The sequence below is a fragment of the Podarcis muralis genome, chromosome 14 (assembly GCF_964188315.1).
Source record: "Podarcis muralis chromosome 14, rPodMur119.hap1.1, whole genome shotgun sequence".
In the NCBI taxonomy this organism is placed as follows: Eukaryota; Metazoa; Chordata; class Lepidosauria; order Squamata; family Lacertidae; genus Podarcis; species Podarcis muralis.
Window position 1 is genome coordinate 13,928,490 of NC_135668.1, and position 23,674 is coordinate 13,952,163.

The window sequence follows — 23,674 nt, forward strand, 5'->3', positions numbered from 1 at the left end:
AGGTTTACCAAACTGAATGCTGTGCAGTCTGAAAAATAATAGCACCCAAAAACATATTTTCACTGAATAAAGTTGCAAAAATTAAGTCCCCCCCACCAAAAAAAAATTAACCTCACACAGCTGCCCAACACAACTGCTCCCAAGCTCCTCTCAATAAAATAGACACCTCCCTTTTTGCAACTATGCGCCACCCAGCGTCCAACCAGAAGCCTGTTCCTCTTTCCTTTGTCCCACCCACTACTACCACCACCCCCGTTCTCTGATTGGAACCTTCCACTCCACATCCGCTTTCGATGGGACCGGAGGAAAAGCGACGCGCTCCAAGGGTTCATCTGATTGACTTCTTTTGATTGGCAGGCCTGTTAGCCAATTAGCGGGCTGCACTGTACCATTTCCTTCCCCCTTTCCCTTTGCTTGCTTGCAAAGAAGGAGAAAATGCCTTTGCCTTTAAGACAAGTCGCTGGTGCCTGGTGAGTGTTTAGGCTGCAGTCTTATTATACCTTATTATATCTCTACCTGAGATATGCGGGCGCTTTTCTCCTTTGTTTCATCAGAAACTTGCCTGCCTTTCAACTTTATTTTATTCCTTCTAAAATAATGCTTAATTATTCACATTTCTCAGCCGCATCCATAAATCCCACCAGATAAATGGGGAAGCAAGTTAATGGAAAATAATTATCATTAATCCCAATGCTGCCCTAAAATGCCAGCTAGAGCAATGGTCGCATCTTAATTAGGTATTGAATTTGTATCTTGCTCTTCATCCGAATAGCCCAGCGTAGCTCACGACAGAAAAAACAGAACAAAATGAGAATATAAAATGCATAATAAAGAAATTAGAAAGTCTTAGTTCAGTTACGGGGGGGGTGTATCTATCTCCATCTCCCACCTGAGGAAAAATCCTGCAGACACTCATGCTTTTAGAAATTAAACTGGGAAATGTTGCTTATTGTGGCTGTATTTCATGAATGGCTTGGGATGCCTGTCTCTGGGAATGGGTTCCTTTGTGTTTATTCCTTTGTGTTTACTGGGTTTTTAAAAAAGCAATAAAGCAGGATATAAATTTGATGAAATAATTGCGTACCTATCCTTGAGCATTTTGCTTTCAGAATTGAGTTTGTGTGTTGGAAGATAGCGTATAAGGTAAAGGTAAAGGGACCCCTGACCATTAGGTGCAGTTGTGACCGACTCTGGGGTTGCGGTACCCATCTCGCTTTATTGGACGAGGGAGCCAGCGTACAGCTTCCGGGTCATGTGGCCACCATAACTAAGCCACTTCTGACGAACCAGAGCAGCGCACGGAAACACCGTTTACCTTCCCGCCGGAGCGGTACCTATTTATCTACTTGCACTTTGACGTGCTTTCGAACTGCTAGGTTGGCAGGAGCAGGGACTGAGCAACGGGAGCTCACCCCGTCGCGGGGATTCGAACCGCCAACCTTCTGATCGGCAAGCCCTAGGCTCTGTGGTTTAACCCACAGCGCCACCCGTGTTCCAAGATAAGAGTATAGGAAGCCGCTTAAGCCATTGTTGGGCTATTGCTCCATGTAGGCCAGCATTGCCTACTCTGGCTGGCAGCAGCTTCTCCTGATGCTTCTCCAGCTACTTGGTGCTTTTCGTTGGGATTGAACTTGTAACCTTCTGTATGAAAAGCCTAGGCTCTAGCAATGGACTTTATGGGCTTCCTATAACTACTGGCTGGGTCAACAAAAGGCCTGCTAAGGCTACCTAGAAATTGCGGCCTCTTGCCCCCCATATTGCGACAGCTGGCTGCCCATAACAACAAGGGGAAGGTCTTCTGCATGTATCCAAGGGCCAACTTTTCTTGTTTGTGAATTGTGAATTGGTAGTTAAAAGGGGTTTCACAGCAGATTCAAAGTGAACGCTGCTGCCTCTACGTTGGTTATGTTGGTAGAGGAAATGTGCAGCATATATAAATATAGATCATATAAGCATCTTATTTTACCGTGTGTGTGTGTGTGTGTGTGTGTGTGTGTATACACACACACACACACACACACACACACACACACACACATTTATACACACATCTATATATATATATATATATATATATATATACACACACACACACACATACTTCTAAGGGCTACATTTCCTAATAGGCAACCTCCCAGGGGATACATGCCCAGAAGCAAAAGTGGGTGGAACAGTAATTTTTACCTTTGTAAAAGGTAATTTTGGTTCCTCTGTTTCATTTTTGTTGGGTTGATGTTGGTTAAATGTTTAGTTGGGGTTGGTGGTTACTTTAATTTGGGTATAACTGTAAACTGGTTATTATTATTGTTATTGATTTTTATTGATTTATTGCATGTTGCTTGTATAGGATACCTAGTTTTTTAATGTTTGATGTTTAGTGTTTTATATGTTGCAAGCCACCCAGAGTGGCTGGGGAGACCCAGCCAGATGGGTGGGATATAAATTAAATTAAATTAAATTAAATTAAATTAAATTAAATTATATTATATTTATTTATTTATTTATTTATTTATTTATTTATTTATTTATTACAGTAGGCCTGTTTCTACATACATTCTTAGATCCCTCTTTCTCCTGTGTCCTGGCAAGCAAAAAATACAGTTGTGCCTCGCAAGACGAAAATAATCCGTTCCGCGAGTCTCTTCGTCTAGCGTTTTTTTCGTCTTGCGAAGCAACCCTATTAGCGGATTAGCGCTATTAGCAGCTTAGCGGCTATTAAAGGCTTAGCGGCTAAAAGGCTATTAGCGGCTTAGCGGCTTAGAAAAGGGGGGGAGCGAGAAAAAAATCGCAAGACTCGCAAGACGTTTTCGTCTTGCGAAGCAAGCCCATAGGGAAAATCGTCTTGCGAAGCGCATCGAAAAACGGAAAACCCTTTTGTCTAGCAGGTTTTTCGTCTTGCGAGGCATTCGTCTTGCGGGGCACCACTGTACAATCGGGGGTCAAGGGCACATTCTAGCCAGGCAAAAGAACTTGGGGAGGATGTAAAGCAGGTGAAGGATGTGGCCTGGGAAGAAGGACTGGGGCTAGGAATTGTCTGAGGGCCATATAAAGAGGCTTGGAGGGCCATTGGTCCTCTCAGTTTGAGGTCCTCCATCCATGTCTTAGATAAACTATTCAGGAAAGGCAGACCCCTTCACATTCTGTGATTCAGAAAAGTATTTCTTTTTCAGGCAAATTTTATGTATGGAATGATAACAGAAAGTCTCTTCAGATGTACAGTGGTACCTCAGGTTACATACGCTTCAGATTACATCACTTCAGGTTACAGATTCCGCTAACCCAGAAATAGTACTTCGGGTTAATAACTTTGCTTCAGGATGAGAATAGAAATCGTGCTCCGGTGGCGCAGCAGCAGCAGGAGACCCCCATTAGCTAAAGTGGTGCTTCAGGTTAAGTACAGTTTCAGGTTAAGAACGGACCTCCGGAACGAATTAAGTACTTAACCCGAGGTACCACTGTATGGCTGTCTTGTAATTTATTCTTGAATGCATCCAAGAACTTTGAACCTTTCTATGAAACTTGCACCTCTCCCTGAAATCTATTTCCCCCCTTCCTAAAACCCGCTCACACTATTGTTAAATAGAATCAGCTAATTTTCTTTTCTTTTTTCCTCTTCATTCTAAACTGTTCAGAGAAACATCTGCGCGTATGATTTGCAACCCAGCGGCTCGCCGTGAAGATGGCTTTGTTAAAGCTGTTGCCGCAGGTTCCCGAAGATGAAGGCACCCAAAGGTGCAGGCTGGGGCCTGCTATATTCTCTGCCCTGGGTGCCACACTGGGCTCCCCGGTGAAGATCACCCTCCCTACTGGCAGCTGTCTCTGTACCGCCTGGCCGAGGCACGATTTGGCCGATGGCTATTTGCAGGTCGATCTCAAGTGCAGAACTTTGGGCTTAAAGGAGTGCTGGCCCCAAAATCTCACCGTGAGCATGGACCAATTGAAGCTCCTGCCTTCTTGCAAGCTCAGGAGAGTGACAGTCAAAGCCATCTTTAAGAACCGTGCCTTGAAAAAATCCACTCCGAAAACCATGGTGCAGAACGTGGTTAGGGAACTTCTGAGAAAGGCCTACGTTTCTCCCCATCACGTCGTTACCTTTGCGCCAATTCCGGGCAGTCCGTTGGCATGTGTTGAAATATTGTCCATGGAGCCTACCACCGCAGAAGAAGCCGGTTTGGTAACCCTCAAAACTGGTGTAACTGTCAAAGAGGCAGTCACACTAGATTGGCACAACAGTTCAACGGAGGACAGCACCAAAATCCTGGTGGCGGGCATGAACGACGCCAGCACCTCCTTAAAAGAGATGATCGACTTGCCCTTGCGTTTTCCGAAAACCTTCCAGAAGCTGGGCCTTTCTGTCCCTAGAGGAGTGCTTTTGGTGGGGCCTTCAGGAGTGGGCAAAACACTTCTGGTGAAATCGGTCGCCAGGGGAATCGGTGCCAGCCTCCTTTGCATCGACGGCCCTATAATCTACGGTTCGAGGCCCGGCGAAAGCGAGGAGAACTTGCGGCGAGTTTTTGAACAAGCAAGAGAATTGTCCGACGAAGGACCGGTTGTTCTTTTTATTGACGAGATCGACTCGTTGTGTCCTAAACGGGGAAGTTCAAGTAACGCCCCGGAAAATCGTCTGGTGGCTCAATTGCTAACTCTTCTAGATGGCATCGGGGGAGAAAATGGCATAGTGATCATGGCGGCGACAAATCGACCCGATGCCCTGGACCCTGCACTTAGGAGGCCAGGCAGACTGGACCGAGAGGTGATTGTAAATTATATCTAGTTACTTGTGATTGCTGTTTACTGCTTCATTTAGGAAGGGGGAGCCCTTTTTATTTTTTATTTTTTGCTACTACTGCAGCTCGTGTTTTCTTAGCCCAAAAATGGAAAACGAGCGAGGTCCCAACTAAAGAAGAATGGCAACTTAAACCGGTGGAATATGCGCAGCTTCTGGACCTAACATATAGAATAAGAGAACAAGAAGAACATACGTTTAAAGAAGATTGGAAAATGTTTATTGATTATATGGGGGGAAATTGTGTACACTTGAAAATGTTGGCAACATTAGGATAAATTCAACAGTGAAAATAAGTTTTGATGGATGAAATAATGGAATACTTAATGGTTTAGTTTATGTAAAATATGCAGGGATTTATCTTAGGCAAAACAAACCATGGAAAGAGAGGAAGGGAAGTCGTTGATATTTTAAGGTTGTTTAAATGAATACAGTGGTACCTTGGTTTTCGAACGTAATCCATTCCAGAAGACTGTTTGACTTCTGAAATGTTTGAAAACCGAGGCGCAAAGGGCGGTCTGCAGTGGAGAAAATTTAAAAAAAAACTCAGCGGAAGCCGTTTGACTTCTGAGGCACGTTTGAAAACGGAAGCATTGACTTCTAGGTTTTAGGCATTCGAAAACCCAAGCGTTCGGCTTCCGAGATGCTCAAAAACCGAGGTACCACTGTATTCTAAAATGTAAAACAGAAAATTTGATAAAAATTATAGAAAGAAAAGGGAGCCCTCTCAATGACCTTGGGGTGTCATGGCTTTCCTCAAAGGACTGTAGAGTTGTAGTTCCTGCAAGAGAACTCTTTTATCATCTGGCCCATTTTCAGAAGTACAGAAGTACATTTCACAGTCTTCTTTTGTTCCAAGTGGTAATATTTAGAAATGGGCAGTTCCAGTCCTACCCCGTAGTTGGAATGATGGAAAACGGGGTGATAAATAATTTTACGGAGACACTTACACATTGGGGTTACTTTGCAGAATTTGCTCATGTGGACATTGGAGGGTGTCTTTTAAAGCCATCTGAGTTAGTTGGAGAAGAACATTTTGAAGAAACTCAGGACTGGGGTTTAGTTCTGCCCATCTAACGCATGGTTGCAGAACCGTCATTCCTCCATATTTTTTCTGGACTACAGTTCCCATCTGCCCCAGGCAATCTATGCAGCGAGGAGGGATGATGGGAGTTGGAGTCCCACGGCACCTGTCAGGCTAGAGATTGCCCATTCCTGATCGATACCTTTGCACTCTAAATTGGCCTGAGATTTGCTTTGGATAAGCCCTGCGTTGCCTACCATTAATACAGGTTGTGAATTGCCAGGATACACCAAGATGGTAACACATTTCTTTATATTTGCTCTTTTCTTAGGTTATAATCGGGACGCCGACCATGAAGCAAAGGAGGTCTATTCTACAGCTGATCACTGCTGGCATGCCTGTGTCGAACGATGTTAATTTGCTTGAACTTGCAGAAATAACCACCGGCTATGTTGGAGCTGACCTTACGGCGCTCTGCAGAGAGGCTGCAATGCAGGCTGTGTTTCGTGTCTCTTCGGTAAGGAGTTATTTCAGATGTCAGCCCAGAATATTTTCGTGCACTGGGGAGGTCTCCTCCCATGCACTCTTCCCCCTGCCGCGCATTGGGCTAAATGCTCAACAGCTTTATCCTGTGTGACATTGTGGCTGCAAATAGACATAGCTTGCAATAATAATAATAATAATAATAATAATAATAATAATGTATTATTTATACCCCGCCCATCTGGCTGGGTTTCCCCAGCCACTCTGGGCGGCTTCCAATCAAGTGTTAAAAACAATACAGCATTAAATATTAAAAACTTCCCTAAACAGGGCTGCCTGTTTTGAGTTGCTGCACCCGCACAACGTCTAGGGTGGGGTGGGGAACCAGCTTGGGGGACGTGTCAGTTCTACAGGTGCAATTGAGTGTCTGTGTCACTGTGTAACCCACATTTACTAGATATCAATGATTCACACACCTGGGATGCAGAAGAGACTGAGATGATAACACTGGAAATAACTTGTTTGCCCATCACAGAGTCAGCAACAGTGGTTGAACTCTGCTTACCTGATATGTACCATTCCCTCTTTTTCTGGTGTTCAGGCAGTGGGTACCATTAACTGACACCACCCAAACTCAGGAAGGGGTTATAACTGGGGGTTGCCATATTTCAAAAAGTAACAACCAGCACACCCCGAAAGTTGATGAGTTGTTTTTTTAGGAAGACCCCAAAATTGTTGAGCTTTGCAAAAGTACAAGATATCTGGCGAGGAAAACCCTAAGAAGGGGACTCTCCAAACTTTGCACAGTGGCCATGGAATACCAACTGACTGTTCGAGGTGGCAGATAAGGGAGCAACTGGGATCATGAGAAGCAATACACTGCACTGCAATGTTTTGTTGCAGATCCACTCTGTGTGCGGTGGTATATCATATATGTGCCTATTTCTGGAATCTGTGCCTTTCACACCCTGTAATATGGCCAAGGAACACAACCTAGGCCGAGACATTCACAGTCAAGCTCATTTCTCAGTGATCCCCATTACATTCTAGAGCACAAAGTAAAATGAGCTGCTATCAGGGATTGAGGAATGATTGCTACATTGAGATTAGCAGTGCAGTGGTACCTTGGTTATTAAACGTAATCCGTTCTGGAAGACAGTACCAAAACATTCGAAAACTGAGGCACAAAGGACTGTCTGCAAATTCAATTGAGAAAATTGAAAAATACGCAGCGAAGCTGTTCGACTTTCGAGGTGCATTTGAAAATGGAAGCATTTACTTCTTGGTTTTCGGTGTTCCGGTTCCGAAACATTTGTCAACTGAGACGTTTGAGAACCGAGGTACCACTGTATATGGTTATAGGTGCCTACTTTGCTCCTGCCATCTCTATAAACACAGGGTTACAGTGTCAGAGAGAAAATTTGAGCTGGGTGTCCGGGAGAGGCGGTCTTCCTGGCCAATCCCACTGAACAGACCCAGATTCTACAGTTCACAGGACCTTTCTCAGTTCCCCCACTCCACAATGGGTATTTTTGCTCGTAAGGTAAAGGACCCCTGGGATGGCTAAGTCCTAACAAAGGCGACTACGGTTGTGGCGCTCATCTCGCTTTCAGGCCGAGGGAGCCGGCGTTTGTCCACAGACAGCTTTCCGGGTCATGTGGCCGGCATGACTAAACTGCTTCTGGTGCAATAGAACACTGTGACGGAAACCAGAGCGCACGGAAACGCTGTTTACCTTTCCGCTGCATGTGACGTTAACATATGAGAGAGCTGAAGGTGAAATAGTTAAACAGGTTACCCAATCAGAACCCAGGGGGGTGGAGTGAGAGGGACTATAAAACCAGCTCTGGGAGGGGCAAAGGGGAGAGTTGGCTGGGTGGTTGGTTGGGGTGGGAGTGAATTGGGATAGAGTTTGTGGGTAGGTTGAGTTAGTGTAGCGAAATAAGCTGAGTCAGGAACAGTTAGGAGCTAGGAAGACAAGTAAATATCTGAGAGGTGGTTTAGTGAGTGAGAGCAGGTAGCGGAAGTTATAGGTCTGGATAGGCACCCCATGATTGTAATTGACCGATACCGTTTATGAAACCACACACTTATTAAACTGCAATAAATAAACAGAAGTTTATGTTCCAGTTTAACCCTGACTGGACTCAGTATTTTTTCCAGGTAGGGCCTGGGTGGTGGCAGCAAGAAATAAAGTGGTGGCACAGGGATCAATAGATGGTGAAACATCTGGAGACCCTGTGTGATCGCCACACCGCAGTAGTACCTATTTATCTATCTGCTTACATGTTTAGCTACTTGCACTGGTATGATTTTGGGCTGCTAGGTTGCTAGTAATTATTAATATCACATAGCCACAGTTGCTTCCCCTAGGAGGCCTCTGTAGCTATGTTATCACAAGCTCCTGGATAGCATAGCAGAGTTGCACGTCTCTGTAGAATCAGAGTGTTGTAAAACATTATAACTTGAATGTTGTAACAGACACTATCTGCCCTGTGGGAAAGAAGGGGAAAATGAGGCAAACAGGCAAAGACAATATTAGAGACAGCTCCAGTCAAACTGTCCCCTCCCTGTCCAACTGTACAATTAGTAGTGGGGACACAGGTGGTGCTGTGGTCTAAACCACTGAGCCTTTTGGGCTTGCCGATCAGAAGGTCGGCAGTTTGAATCCCTGCGACAGGGTGAGCTCCCGTTGCTCTGTCCCAGCTCCTGCCAACCTAGCAGTTCGAAAGCACGCCAGTTCAAGTAGATAAATAGGTACCACTGCAGTGGGAAGGCAAATGGCATTTCCGTGCGCTCTGGTTTCTGTCACGGTGTTCCGTTGCGCCAGAAGTGGTTTAGTCCTGCTGGCCACATGACCCAAAAAGCTGTCTGTGGACAAACGCCAGCTCCCTCGGCCTGAAAGTGAGTTGAGCGCCGCAACCCCATAGTCACATTTGACTGGACTTAACCTTTCAGGGGTCCTTTACCTTTACACCTACAATTTATATCATTTATTTGCTTTAGTATTTTGCCACTGTAAACTGCTCTGGGTGCCATGTCAGAAAGCAGTATATAAATGTAAGTTGTGGACCCAGATATACGGACTGATTGTTCATTGGCAGGGCTGCTAAGACTTCTCATGAGTGAGTGACTTCAGGATTTGGGACAATAAAAGCAAACAAACCTTTTTTTTCTCTGCTTCTACATACATTTCTTCAGGATTCAATTGACACAGTGCACATGTCGGACTTCCGTGAAGCATTGAAAAAGATTTGTCCGTCCTCTGTTCGAAGTGGAGTTGGGCTTGCAGACTTCAGGCCCGTCGCCTGGGATCAGATTGGTGGCCTTGAAGATGTGAAACTCAAGTTAAAACAGGTAGCGTTACAGAGACGGATTTCAAGGGCGGCTATACTTTCACAGGTCTTGGATTCTGCAATTATTACTTTATCACTTTTTCAGCTCTCTCCCTGTATGGAGCTTGGGGAGATGTTTATAGCACTACTGATGTAGAGACAAAATAGCATGTAAGATTGTAGCCAGATTTAGATGACTTCTTAAACCAGGAATCAGGAAACGGTGGCCCTCCAAGAGGTTGTTAGATCCTGACCATTGTTGATGCTGCTGGTGGGAGTTTGAATCCACCAGTATCCAGAGGACCACACGTTCCTTGTGCTTATTTAAAGATAAAGGTAAAGGTACCCCTGCCCGTATGGGCCAGTCTTGACAGACTCTGGGGTTGTGCGCCCATCTCACTCAAGAGGCCGGGGGCCAGCGCTGTCCGGAGACACTTCTGGGTCACTTGGCCAGCGTGACGAAGCTGCATCTGGCGAGCCAGCGCAGCACACGGAAACGCGTTTACCTTCCCGCCAGTAAGCGGTCCCTATTTATCTACTTGCACCCGGGGGTGCTTTCGAACTGCTAGGTTGGCAGGCGCTGGGACCGAGCAGCGGGAGCGCACCCCGCCACAGGGATTCGAACCGCCGACCTTTCGATCGGCAAGCCCTAGGCGCTGAGGCTTTTACCCACAGTGCCACCCGCGTCCCCTGCTTATTTAGAGGGTTCAAAATGCTTTGTCAGTTTTGTGAGAATTATTTCTCTACATGGCAGAGAGAATGGGGTGGAGAGGGACTTCCCTCTGCAAGCTGGTTTACTGCCTTCAGGACCATAACCTGGGACCAGACTAGAAATGCCATAAGGAGCAACTATTATTATTATTTATTAAATTTTTGTATACTGCCCCATACTCACAGGTCTCAGGTTGGTTACAACATAAAACTGCAATATAAAGACACAAAACACATAATAAAAACAAAAACAACCCAATTAACACCCCCAACACATTTTAAAAGGGCATCGGATATCAATCAGCCAAAGGCCTGGTTAAAGAGGAATGTTTTTACCTGGCGCCTAAAGGTGTATAATGGGACGCGGGGGGCACTGTAGGTTAAACCACAGAGCCTAGGACTTGCCAATCGGAAGGTTGGCGGTTTGAATCCCCATGACGGGGTGAGCTCCCGTTGTTCAGTCCCTGCTCCTGCCAACCTAGCAGTGTGAAAGCACCTCAAAGTGCAAGTAGATAAATAGGTACCGCTCCGGCGTTTTCGTGCACTGCTCTGGTTCGCCAGAAGCGGCTTAGTCATCCTGGCCACATGACCCGGAAGCTGTACGCTGGCTCCCTCGGCCAATAAAGCGAGATGAGCGCTGCAACCCCAGAGTCGGCCACGACTGGACCTAATGGTCAGGGGTCCCTTTACCTTTAAAGGTGTATAATGAAGGCACCAGGTGAACTTCCCTGGGGAGAGCATTCCACAGACGGGGAGCCACTGCAGAGAAGGCCCCAAAGCTCAGTGCAGTTGAGTGTAGAATGCGGAGAAAGTTATCAGCTCAAAGTCTTAAAGGAAACTAAAAACAAGGAATGATATTTGTTTAGCAGAAAGCTATTTCTCTCTGGATTGTGGGTGTAGCACTGTGGGGTGACAGGTACAGTGATCTGAAGTTGTAATAATAATAATAATAATAATAATAATAATAATAATAATAATAATAATAATTTATTTGTACCCCTCCCATCTGGCTGGGTTCCCCAGCCACTCTGGGCAGCTCTCAACAGAATATTAAAAACACAATAAAACATCAAACATTAAAAACTTCCCCAAACAGGGCTGCCTTCAGATGCCTTCTCAAAGTCAGATCATTGTTTATTTCCTTGACATCTGAAGGGAGGGCATTCTACAGGGCGGGCGCCACTACCAAGAAGGCCCTCTGCCTGGTTCCCTGTAACCTCAATCCTCGCAGGGAGGGAACCACCAGAAGGCCCTCGGCACTGGACCTCAGTGTCCAGACTGAATGATGGGAGTGGAGACGTACCTTCAGGTGTAATAACAATTTATTATTTCTACCCCGCCATCTGGCTGGGCTTCCCATCTCAGCTGGGCCGAGGCCATTTAGGGCTTTAAAGGTCAGCACCACACTTTGAATTGTGCTCAGAAACGTACTGAGAGCCAGTATAGGTCTTTCAGGACTGGTGTTATACTGTCTCAGCGGCCACTCCCAGTCACCAGTCTAGCTGCCGCATTCTGGATTAATTGCAGTTTCTGGGTCACCTTCAAAGGTAGCCCCACGTAGAGCGCATTGCAGGAGTTCAAGCAAGAGATAACTAGAGCATGCACCACTCTGGCAAGGCGATGTGTGGGCAGCTGGGTCTCAGCCTGCGTACCAGGTGGAGCTGGTAGACAGCTGCCTTGGACACAGAATTGACCTGCGCCTCCGTGGACAGCTGTGAGTCCAGAATGACTCCCAGGCTCCACACCTGATCCTTCAGGGGCACAGTTGCCCCATTCAGTGTTGCCTTGTATTATCTAATGTTATAAGGAATTAATGGAAGTTTCTGCGGCTTTTTTCTATTTGCAGAGCATTGAATGGCCTATAAAATTCCCAGAGGCTTTTGTGAGAATGGGGCTTGCCCGCCCGAAGGGCATCCTTTTGTACGGACCGTCAGGTTGCGCCAAAACTACGCTTGTAAAAGCAGCAGCCACAAGCTGTCACTGTTCCTTTCTGTCTGTGAGCGGCGCCGACCTTTTCTCGCCTTACGTTGGAGATTCGGAGAAGATTTTGTCTCAGGTTTGTTTTTTATTCTCCTCATAGTCTACAGTCCTTGGGTGAAAATGGACCATGTTAAATAGTTGGCCGGTTCAGACCTAGCCACCCGGCTTTAATAACCCATAGCTAGATTCTAGTTTTATATTGTGGCTGATAGACTGAGATTAAACTTTGGCTTCCTGGTTTGGGTACAAGAAGAAGTGGTGGTTTCAGAAATGGTTTAAGTTTTCTGTTACAATGTGGTAGAGAAGGCAGGAAAGAGCACGCAGGCACAGAACTCATTTTATTATGCCGACTTTATTGCATCTGAGGTGACAGTATGTCCACAGAATAAGATAATTTGAGATAATAAAAAACAGTTAAACATAAAAACCAGGCAGAGGGCCCTCTCGGTAGTGGCACCCACCATGTGGAACGCCCTCCCATCAGATTTCAAGGAAATAAACAACTGTCTGAATTTTAGAAGATACCCGAAGGCAGCCCTGTTTAGGGAAGTTTTAAATGTTTTATCTTTTATCACTTTTATTATTATTATTAATAATAATAATCTGTTGGGAGACGCCCAGAGTGACTTGGGAAACCCAGCTGGATGGGTGGGGAATATATTATTATTATTATTATTATTATTATTATTATTATTATTATTATTATTATTATCATCATCATTATATTTTATGTCTATACTTTCATTATTAAAGGCTACCATCTCACTCTGTATACATCGTAACTTTAGACAAGCCATGCTAATTGAAGTACCTTTCAACTTGATGCTAATTTTTTGTATTGAGCCTTTTTCACAGATTTCTATTTATCTCTCAGTGTGGCAGGGCTGATTTTTTATGCCTTTAAAAATTGTTGGTGGTAGTTTATTAATCACCTTCCAAACAACCACCTCAAGGCAATTTGCACATAAGAGAATTAAAAACAGTTAAACAGAAACAGAAAGAAACATTCGCAAGATTGTTGTAATAACCTGCAGTCTTTTAAGAGTATATATTTACAGTAGGTAATTAAATGAGCAAGTCAAATGAATTTGGATATGCAGAAAATATTAAAAAATAAATTTAAGGAACTGCAGAAAGAGGGGGAAGGAAGTCAAATTTTGAAACGTGAAATTGATTGTAAAACTAATGAAATGTATAAATTTGAAAAGAATAAATAAAAAGCTAAGTAAGTAAATAAATAAATAAAACCATAACAAAATAGACACTCATGGTAAATACCTATTTATCCAGCAGGGAAAGCCTGTCAGAAATATAAATTCTTCAGTTGTTTCGTGAAAGTGCAGATTGTGGTTGCCTGTCGAAGGTCAACAGAAACACAGAACAGAGACAGCCACACCAAAAGCCTTGCTTTGAGTTACTGCAGAGCAAGTTTCTGAGATCTTTATATCATGCAAAAGAAGCTCTCCTACAAATCAGAGTGGGTATATTTGGCTTCAGCAAGTATAGTGCTATCTTGGTTCTCAAACATAATCCGTTCTGGAAGTCCGTTCTGAAACCAAAGCGTTCCAAAACCAAGGCGCACTTTCCCATAGAAAGTAATGCAAAATGGATTAATCCGTTCCACACTTATAAAAGCAATCCCTAAAACAGAAATTTAACATGAATTTGATTATCTAACGAGACCATTGATCCATAAAACGAAAGCAATAAACAATGTACTGCAGTCACACAATCAATCAGTAGCTGAACTGGGTTCCACACAGTCACGAAAACAAAACAAAAAAAGCCACAAAAATGCAAAATAAATAGCAAAAACAGACAGACACTCAAAACGGAAGTGTGGCACTCAAATCGGAAGCGTAACACTCAAAACAGAGCACTTTTGGCTTCCGAAAAAGGTTTGCAAACCAGAACACTTCCGGGTTTGCACTTTTTGGGTTCCAAGTTGTTTGAGTACCAAGGCATTTGAGAACCAAGGTACCACTGTACAAAAATGAATTTACATTTCATCTGAACATAGGAAAAAAATGCATGTCTTCCCCCCATTTGACTTAAATTATGCATTCTCCACAGATATATGCTTTCTACCTTTCTCCCCCACCCACCGCTTAATTTTACTTATTCAAGGTATTTCGTCAAGCAAGAGCCAATGCGCCTGCAATTGTGTTCCTTGATGAGATCGACTCTATCCTGGGATCTCGGTCAGTCAGTAAAACAGGGCGTGGCGTCCAGGAGAGAGTTCTTTCTGTCCTCCTTAATGAATTGGATGGCGTTGGGCTGAAGTTAACAGAGAGGAGAGGAAATAAAGCCGAGCTGGAAAATGACAGTCGAGAACAAACAGAAAATGATAGAGAGGTATCTAATTCTCATAACGAGATGTTTTTCATCCTTTTGCTTTTGTAGATGAGCTCATTTCTATCTGCTGAATCTGTTATGGCAAAAATGTAAAACGAGCGAGGTCCCAACCTAAGAAGAATGGCAGCTTAAATTGACAGAATATGCACAACTTGCAGACTTAACACACAGAGTAAGAGAACAAGAAGAACATACGTTTAAGGAAGATTGGAAAACGTTTATTGAATATATGGGAAATAATTTTGTACACCTGAAAACGCTGGTAGCATTAAGATAAATTCGACAGTGTAAATAAGTTTTGATGGATGCAATAATGGAATAATGAATGGTACAGTTTTTGTAAAATATGCAGGGATTTATGATATGTAAAATAAACCATGGAAAGAGAAGAAGGGAAGTCATTGATATCTTAAGGATGTAAAATTAATATTTTAAATTGTAAAACAGAAAATTTAATAAATATTAGCTAGGTAGGCAGACAGAAGACAGTTAATGTGCAAATGCTTATTTTTCAAGCGTTTAATTTTTGCCAACTTTCTAGCTGGAATTTCAGGAGGTTTTCAACAAAGATGTCATCGTCGTCGCTGCAACCAACAGACCAGACATGTTGGACGATGCCTTGTTGCGTCCTGGACGGTTTGACAAGATCATCTATATTCCACCTCCAGATCGGAAGGTAGGGCACAAATCCAGAAGTGAATTTTAAACCACAGAGATAGGTAATTCCGAGCATTCCGTTTTTCACAAAAAAAGGTATATGAAGCCTGTTGAGACTTGGCTTTAAACTTTTAAATTTTTATTTAAACCCTAAACCCAGGGTTTAGAGCTGATTGTCTGCTTTCATATTCCATCCACTTAGAACTCAGCTTCCCAAGTTTGTGCCATTCTAAAGATGTATCTGCCTTCTGAGACACACAACAGCAGGCTGCAGTTAGCATGCTACTTTGTAAAACAAAAACAACAAACACACAATTAAGTGGTGCATAAATTTTGTGATATAAATAATAAAATAGTAGCTGTGAGTTCCCAGTTTGACAGCCCTTTGCAAACCATAGTTTGTAAGTTGACCTAGTTTTAGATATAATGCCAGTCCATGGTTCGGTGCTGTCTGAACTCAACAGTGTACATTGGTACCTCGGGTTACATACACTTCAGGTTACAGACTCCGCTAACCCAGAAATAGTGCTTCAGGTTAAGAAGTTTGCTTCAGGCTGAGAACAGAAATCATGCTGCAGCGGCGCGGCAGCAGTAGGAGGCCCCATTAGCTAAAGTGGTTCTTCAGATTAAGAACAGTTTCAGGTTAAGTACGGACCTTCGGAACGAATTAAGTACTTAACCCGAGGTACCACTGTATATCATAATTGTTATTTTTCTTTTTTTTAAAGTGTTAAACCTATTTCAGAGTAGACTGGACTTGTACTTTAATGCATCAGAATATTTTTTTTTTTTATAATATGTTTATTAAAATTTTCACATAAAACATACATCAGAAAAAACACAATTCATCATTGTCCGTTTAACATCTCTCAGTTGTTACATAGGACTCCCCCACACCTCCCGCATACACTTGCATCATTATTAAATTAATTTCAAACAAATTATCATTTTACTCATAATCTTAGTTTTGATTAGCATATAATTCATCCTTAAGTCTAATTTAGTGATAGACAATTGTTTTCTACTCTGGCATCCGGTTCAACGCTCAGCCAAATTACAATATTTTTGTAAATAGATCTTGAATTTCTTCCAGTCTTCTTCCATCCTTTCTTCTCCCTGGTCTCGGATTCTGCCGGTCATCTCGGCTAGCTGCATATAGTCCATCAGCTGCATCTGCCATTCTTCCACAGTGGGTAGCTTCTGAGTTTTCCAGTTCTTGGCAATCAATATTCTTGCTGCTGTTGTTGCATACATAAAGAATGTTCTGTCCCTTTTTAACACACTCTGGTCGACGATACCCAAGAGAAAGGCCTCTGGTTTCTTTAATGCATCAGAATACTGGCTTTCAAACTGTGTTCCAGGGAGGTCTGAGGTTCATTAGAAACTTTTCAGAGGTTTCATGGTGAAAAGATCAATAACAGGGAATAAATGTCCCTTATAGGTAGTTTCCTTGCTATTGCTCTTTTTGCCACTATAAGGGAATTTGGGAAGCTGTCTAAAATGGGCAAATACTTTATCTGCTTTGGGAGGCTGTATTTATTTTATGCCGTTCCTGAAATCTGATGTGTGATCCATTAAGGAAAACATCATTCCGCTCTCAGCTAGCCTCCCCAGCTGGCTGCCTTCTAACTTACAAATACGTAACTCTGACCCTTTCTTTTCTGTTTTGTATTAGGGAAAGCTTTCTATTTTGAAAATCTGCACTGAAAAAATTCCCGTTGATCCCGATGTTTCTCTAGAGGATATAGCAGCTTGTGCTAATCTGTTCTCTGGAGCTGACCTTGAAAATCTTTGCAAGGAGGTAAGGCTTTTAATTTTCCTAATTAGGCCTAATTAGTCTTGGGAGAGTTTTCTGAAATGTTCTAATTTTTCCTAATTAAGGGGGAAAGGCTTCATGTAAGCTTGAGAGAGAAGTAAAATCTCAATGAAATGAAGTTTGTGTTTGTAAGGAAGAGACAAAGTCTAGCATTGCAAATAATTAGATGTTATAGTGATTTGATTGTTTTTGCCTTCAAAGATCTCAGCTGGGAAATTCAAATGGCTTCTTAATTTAATTTAGTATCTGGTACAAATTAAGAATACAGTATGTCAGCAAACTCAAAAGAGGCAGATATAGTGGTGAAATCCAACTGGATTGTATTTGGAGTAGACCCATTGTGTTGGACTCGTCTACATTTTGATTGTGTTCTTCCACCAAGAACTTCAGTGTACCTCATGGGTCTCCTTCCCCACCGCACACTTTATTCTCACAACAACCTTGTGGAGGTTGGGCAGTTTTGGCATTTCATGGCATTGTGATTAGCATGAGGGTCACTGCTTTCCATGAGGATATACACGGGCAATGTATATTGAAATGGCTCCCAGATCGTTCTGGTGTTCCATTCCTAATCTAAGAAGATCTTACAGGATCATGTCAATGGTCGTTACAGCCCCCGGTGGTAAGATTACATAGGACAGGAGTGGGTAAATGGATCCCCCACACTTTGCCACCTATCTTACGGACATCAGGCGACCAATTTTCCCTTCGCAGCATGGCAAAAAGAAAAGTCAAGCAAGGCCTGGAGTTACCACCTAACCAGAGGGATATTCCCTCAGGCAAATAGGTCACACCGCCAATTCAGCAGGCTTGGAGTCATCACCTATGGCTGATAGGCAGTAATTTCAAACCTGCTGGACTTCTCCATGCCCCACTTTGGACAGAGGTTGTTATGTACTGAAGTTCTCACCCTGGGCCAGCAGGGGGATACTGTAGATAGTTATGCAAATAAGGGATCGAAAGTGACGTTCAGTGATTGGATAGTTTTAGAAAATTGTTACAGTTACCTTGTACTGGAGCTCTATATACGCAGGCTGACTGAACCCTTCAGTTCTGTTCTGTCCTGGCCTGTGAATAAACAAGAGCTGTTTGAAGAATCGCTGTGTCGGCTGATATGTTCACCCACAACTTAACAGAGGTCATCTGCACTACTGAGTTCCCTGTGAACTCAATATCCTGGCTGATCCCAGCGGGCTTGCTCTGACCACAACTCAGCTAATCGTTTGCCAATGCGCAATCAGAAGCACATTTTAAGGCTCCCAATTGTGCATTGGCAACCGTAGGCATATCTCTCCCATGTCTGATTTCACCCATGGCATCAGGTGCAGGGCAGGTGGGTGTGGTTTGGGGAAAAGAGCCTCATGGGCCACATCGAAACCCTAAGTAGGTCCATGAGCTGGGGTGACTGTGCCCCTGAAGGACCAGGTGCGCAGCCTGGGAGTCATTATGGACTCACAGCTGTCCATGGAGGCACAGGTCAATTCTATGTCCAGGGCAGCTGTCTACCAGCTCCGTCTGGTACGTAGGCTGAGACCCTACCTGCCCATGGACTATCTTGCCAGAGTGGTGTATCTCCTGCTTGGAGTTAGTTATCTCCTGCTTGGACTACTGCAATGCACTCTATGTGGGGCTACCTTTGAAGGTGACCCGGAAACTACAACTAATCCAGAATGCGGGCAGCTAGACTGGTGACTGGGAGCGGCCACCGAGACCTTATAACACCAGTCCTGAAAGACCTACATTGGCACCCAGTACGTTTCCGAGCACAATTCAAAGTGTTGGTGCTGACCTTTAAAGCCCTCAACGGCCTTGGCCCAGTATACCTGAAGGAGCGTCTCTACCCCCATCATTCAGCCCGGACACTGAGGTCCAGCTCCGAGGGCCTTCTGGCGGTTTCCTCACTCTGAGAAGTGAGGTTGCAGGGAACCAGGCAGAGGGCCTTCTCGGTAGTGGCGCCCACCCTGTGGAATGCCCTCCCACCAGATGTCAAAGAGAAAAATAACTGTCAAACGTTTAGAAGACATCTGAAGGCAGCCCTGTTTAGGGAAGCTTTTAATGTCTGATGTATTACTGTGGAACGCCCTCCCATCAGATGTCAAGGAAATAAACAACTATCTGACTTTTAGATACATCTGAAGGCAGCCCTGTTTAGGGAAGTTTTTAATGTTTGATGGTTTTATTGTGTTTTTTATATTCTGTTGGGAGCCTCCCAGAGTGGCAGGGGTATAAATAAATTATTATTATTATTATTATTATTATTATTATTATTATTATTATTAGCAACCGCAGGTTTGTCTCCCACGTCTGATTTCACACATGGCATCAGAGCAGAGCAGGTGGGTGGTGGGTCTGGTTTGGGGAAAACAGCCTCGTGGGGTTAAATTGAAACCCTAAGTAGGTCCATGAGCTGGAGGTATCCCACACCTGGAGTAGAAATAATGGATGGTAGTCAGTTAAGTTTTATACTCAGAGTCGGCATATGGAAATGATTGGTCCTTACTTAGTCGTGTTCATTAACTAAGCTTTGTTCGTGTTGGTTTCTCCTCCCCTACCTTTTAGGCTGCTTTATTGGCATTGCAAGAGAACAAAGTTGAAGCAACACCTGTGAAGCAGAAACATTTTGAAAAATCCTTGGAGATCGTCAAACCGTCGCTAACCAACGAAGAGCTGGAATTTTATGAAAAAATGTTTAGAAATCTAGAATGATTCTTGTGAAAACAGTAGGGGCTTATTATCCACATTGACATAACCAACAACTCTTGGCAATGAATCCAACACATCTGTAAAGACAACAGAGGGGATGTGGTTGTTTATTCATTTATTTAGAGTGTAAATTTCTCCATCGCCTCTTCAGACTTTTTCAAGGCAGCTCATGTACATCACAGAGGTTTCTCTTGGGATTACAGTGAAATTTAGATCCTGTGGATAGAAGTCCCTACCAGAGAAGTCTGGCTGATAAAGATGATGGGCTATGCCGAAATGGCGAAAATGACCGGGAGAATTAGAAACCAAGAAGACAAAAGCTTTAATACAGAATGGGGGAAATGTATAAGCTACTTAGGAGAACACTGCAAAGAATTAAAAACCTTGGCAAGATTGGAAAAACACTTGTGATTTCATAAGAACTAGGGTATAATGAGGATTTTGAGGATAATATGAGATGCAGGGCAAAACGGATTAGTAATGGAACCCATGGAGAGAAGTCCCAAGATTTCAGGGAATCCTATATACTTAACATTTACATTCACATACAAGTCATAATCTTAATTGTGAAACTGAATAAAAAAAATTTTATCCTATGCTGTGGGGAGAGGTTTCTTTGTGACATTATGGACAGCAGCCAAGCAAACTGGCGGGACCAGTTTCCTCTTGTGCATATAAAGAAAATGCTGTGAGTATATTTTCAGAGTGGTCCCAAGATTGTGGGTTTTTTATGTGCCTACCTTATGCCTAGTCGATCAGCTTTTCCAGTTCCAATAAAGACTGTCGCCATGGATCTTGGCTTAACACTGAGTGACTTAACGCTGAGTGGTGCCCAGAATTTGAAGTGCTGTCAAACTTGTCTTGTATTATTTACCACAGTGCTGTTAAATTCTACATATTTATAAAATGAAAAATTCTTCCAAGAGTCAATTACAGTCACATTTCTGCTCTTTTTTTACATAGATAATTTAATCATCTCATAATAAGGTAAAATGTGTTTTTATAAATAATTTTTATAACTGAATATAGCTGATTTCTATCATAATATTCAATAAAGGTATCCAATTTTGTAATGAAGTGTGGATTTTTCCTTTTTTCATTCTTTCATTTAACAGATAAATTGCAAACAGATAAACATTGGCAGGATTATTTTAATAACCTGCAGTTTACATTTAAAGTAGATAATTAAATGAGCAAATTAAATGAATTTGGAGATGCAGAAGATACTAAAAAATAAATTTAAGAAACTGCAGAAAGGAAGGAAGTCCAACTTGGAAATGTTAAAATGATTGTAAAATTAATGAAATGTATAAATTTGAAAAGTATAAATAAAAACTTTGAAAAAACAACCAAGAATTAACCTGATATAATTTCCCCTTGTCTCTGATAACTGTTGAAGATCTTTAAGATTATATTGGAGTTTTGTGTAAAGGAGTACAGTACCGGTATATTATAAGGTTCACTTAGCACATAGGAGAAATAGGTCTTTATCAGTTTAGGGTGGATTTCTGGGGGCGTTCTTCATTTACTCGATTTATTTTGAACAAAGGAAACAATAATTTAATCCCTTTTGCTGGAAAGGGAGGTTTGGTTTCATTAGGTACCAGTATGTATCGGGAAATTTTTAATGTCTGATGTTTTACAATTTTTTTAATATGCTGTAAGCTGCTCGGAGTGGCTGGCGAAACCCAGCCAGATGGGTGGGGTATAAATAATAAAATTATTATTATTTATTTTATTATCACTAACAGAGATTTGCAGGTTGGGAATAAGAAGTATATAATGGTACAAATACTGGGTTACAGTATTAAGATTGGTGCATTATGTGTACGGACATTTACCAAGGCCAAAGTGAATTGCAAAGCGCTGGTGCTGGGATACAAAGCCCTATACTGCTTGGGACCAGAATACCAGAAGGATTGTCTCACTATGTACCCAACTGATTAGTGCATCCTGCAGCAGAAGGCATCTTGCAGACAACCATTCTGAGTGAGGTCAGAATTGGGACTTTATTGTGGTGGTGCATTCCCTGTGGAACTCCCTTCCGTTACATATCAGACAAGCACGTTCTCTCTTGTATTTTCTGGGCCCACTAAAGACAAACCTATATAAACGGATATTTTTTTCTCAGCTGGCATCTGTATTGCATCTGAATAATAATAATAGCAACAACAACAACAATTTCTTATTTATACCCCGCCCATCTGACTGGGTTTCCTCAGCCACTCTGGGCAGCTCTCAACAGAATAATAATAATAATAAAGCGATAAAACATCAGTCATTAAAAACTTCCCTAAACAGCACTGTCTTCAGATGTCTTCTAAAAGTCAGATAGTTGTATATTTCCTGGACATCTGATGGGAGGGCATTCCACAGGGAGGCCGCAATTAGTTTTATGTATGGGCTGCTGCTGTTTAAAACCCTTTTTATTTTTTTTGTGGTGGGGAGGTAGTGCATGTATATGTTTATATACAGATGTAAATCGTGTACTGATAATATGCCAAAATGTTTTTGTATGTGTAACTGATTTGTATATAAAACTGCTCTCATTTTAATTTGATCCTGACTTGTTTTTATGAGGTGATTTAATTCTTGTTTGATTTTATACCAATGTTATATAATTGATGTTAGCCGCCCTGAGCCCCGTTTCGGCCGGGGAGGGCAGGATACAAATAAAAGTTTGTTATTATTATTACTATTGTTGTTGTTGTTTTTCTTATACTGTAAATTGCTTTTGGACGGGAAGTGGAACGATGATGATGATGATGATGATGATGATGATGATGATGATAAAATTAGAAAAAAGACATGCTTTTTCTTTATTTCCTTTTCTTTCTTTTTTCTTTTTTTGAATTTGCATTTTATTTATTAACATCGGTAAACGTTGTCATATTACATTACAGGAGTTACTATAATATAATTTCCAACATGTATACAAAAATTATATACAAATTTTATATACCTAGAAAAAAAATGAAACAAAAAAAGAACAAAGAGAAAAAACAAAAACTATTCCCCCCCCAAAATCATATACATACCAACACACTAGACTTCCTGTCTTTCCCGTTGTATATTCCTTTTTTACAAATGAATGTACTCGTATTATTGTATTTTTCTTTACATATTATCTAATACATTCCTATATCAATATGTGCTCTTAGTCTTATTTCTCAACTCAGTCTCACTCCAACGTCAATCAAATGCTAGCACAGATAGCGAACCTTTACTGTATTTTTGAACATATGTTTTATATCTATCCCACTTTTCCATAAATTTTTGTTTTGAATTGCCTCTCAGGGTATTTGTTAGCTGCGCCATTTCAGCAAACTCTTGTAGCTTGTAATGCCAGTCCATTCTTGTCAGGGCTTCTTGTTCCTTCCAGCTCTTTGCCACCAAAGTCCGAGCTGCGGCCGATGCATATAAGAATACCTCCCTAAAGGCCTTCGGGGTGTCCCTGCCAACAATGCTTAACAGAAATGCCTCTGGTCGTTTTAAAAAAGTTATTCCAAGCATTTTTTTCAACTCCTCGTAAATTAAGCCCCAGAACACTTTGATCTTCCTCTTTTCAAAGCCACTCAAAAATGGGCACCCCATACTCTGCAGCCCCCATCCCTTAAAATATTATCCTCCCCCTGCAGCAACTTGGTTGGCTTCCTTTCAGCCTATGGAACGCTGCCTCTGCAATTCTCGCTTGCAACATCGCCTTGGGACAAGCAGCCTTGCCCACCTTGGTGTATTGCTCTTTGCATTGCAGGCGGAAAAGAGAGAAGGACCATTCCACTCCATCACTCCTAGCTGTCAAGGGTTTTAAAAATAAACCACCG

General features: G+C 42.5%; 1 protein-coding gene across 2 annotated transcripts; it reads left to right on the forward strand.

Annotated features, from left to right (window-relative positions):
• Positions 1-331: 331 nt before the first annotated feature.
• Positions 332-22,545, forward strand: AFG2B (AAA ATPase AFG2B). 2 transcript variants are annotated; one of them, XM_028706411.2, is made up of 9 exons: positions 332-470; positions 3,633-4,753; positions 6,142-6,327; positions 9,495-9,650; positions 12,186-12,395; positions 14,447-14,674; positions 15,216-15,350; positions 17,007-17,132; positions 19,707-22,545. In XM_028706411.2, the coding sequence occupies exons 2-9, from the start codon at positions 3,680-3,682 to the stop codon at positions 19,851-19,853; spliced, it is 2,262 nt and encodes a 753-aa protein (XP_028562244.2). In that variant the 5' UTR covers positions 332-470; positions 3,633-3,679; the 3' UTR covers positions 19,854-22,545. The 2 variants fall into 2 exon arrangements, with proteins under 2 accessions (XP_028562244.2, XP_077774927.1); XM_077918801.1 differs by lacking the exon at positions 332-470 and adding an exon at positions 2,171-2,195.
• The last annotated feature ends 1,129 nt before the right edge of the window (positions 22,546-23,674 follow it).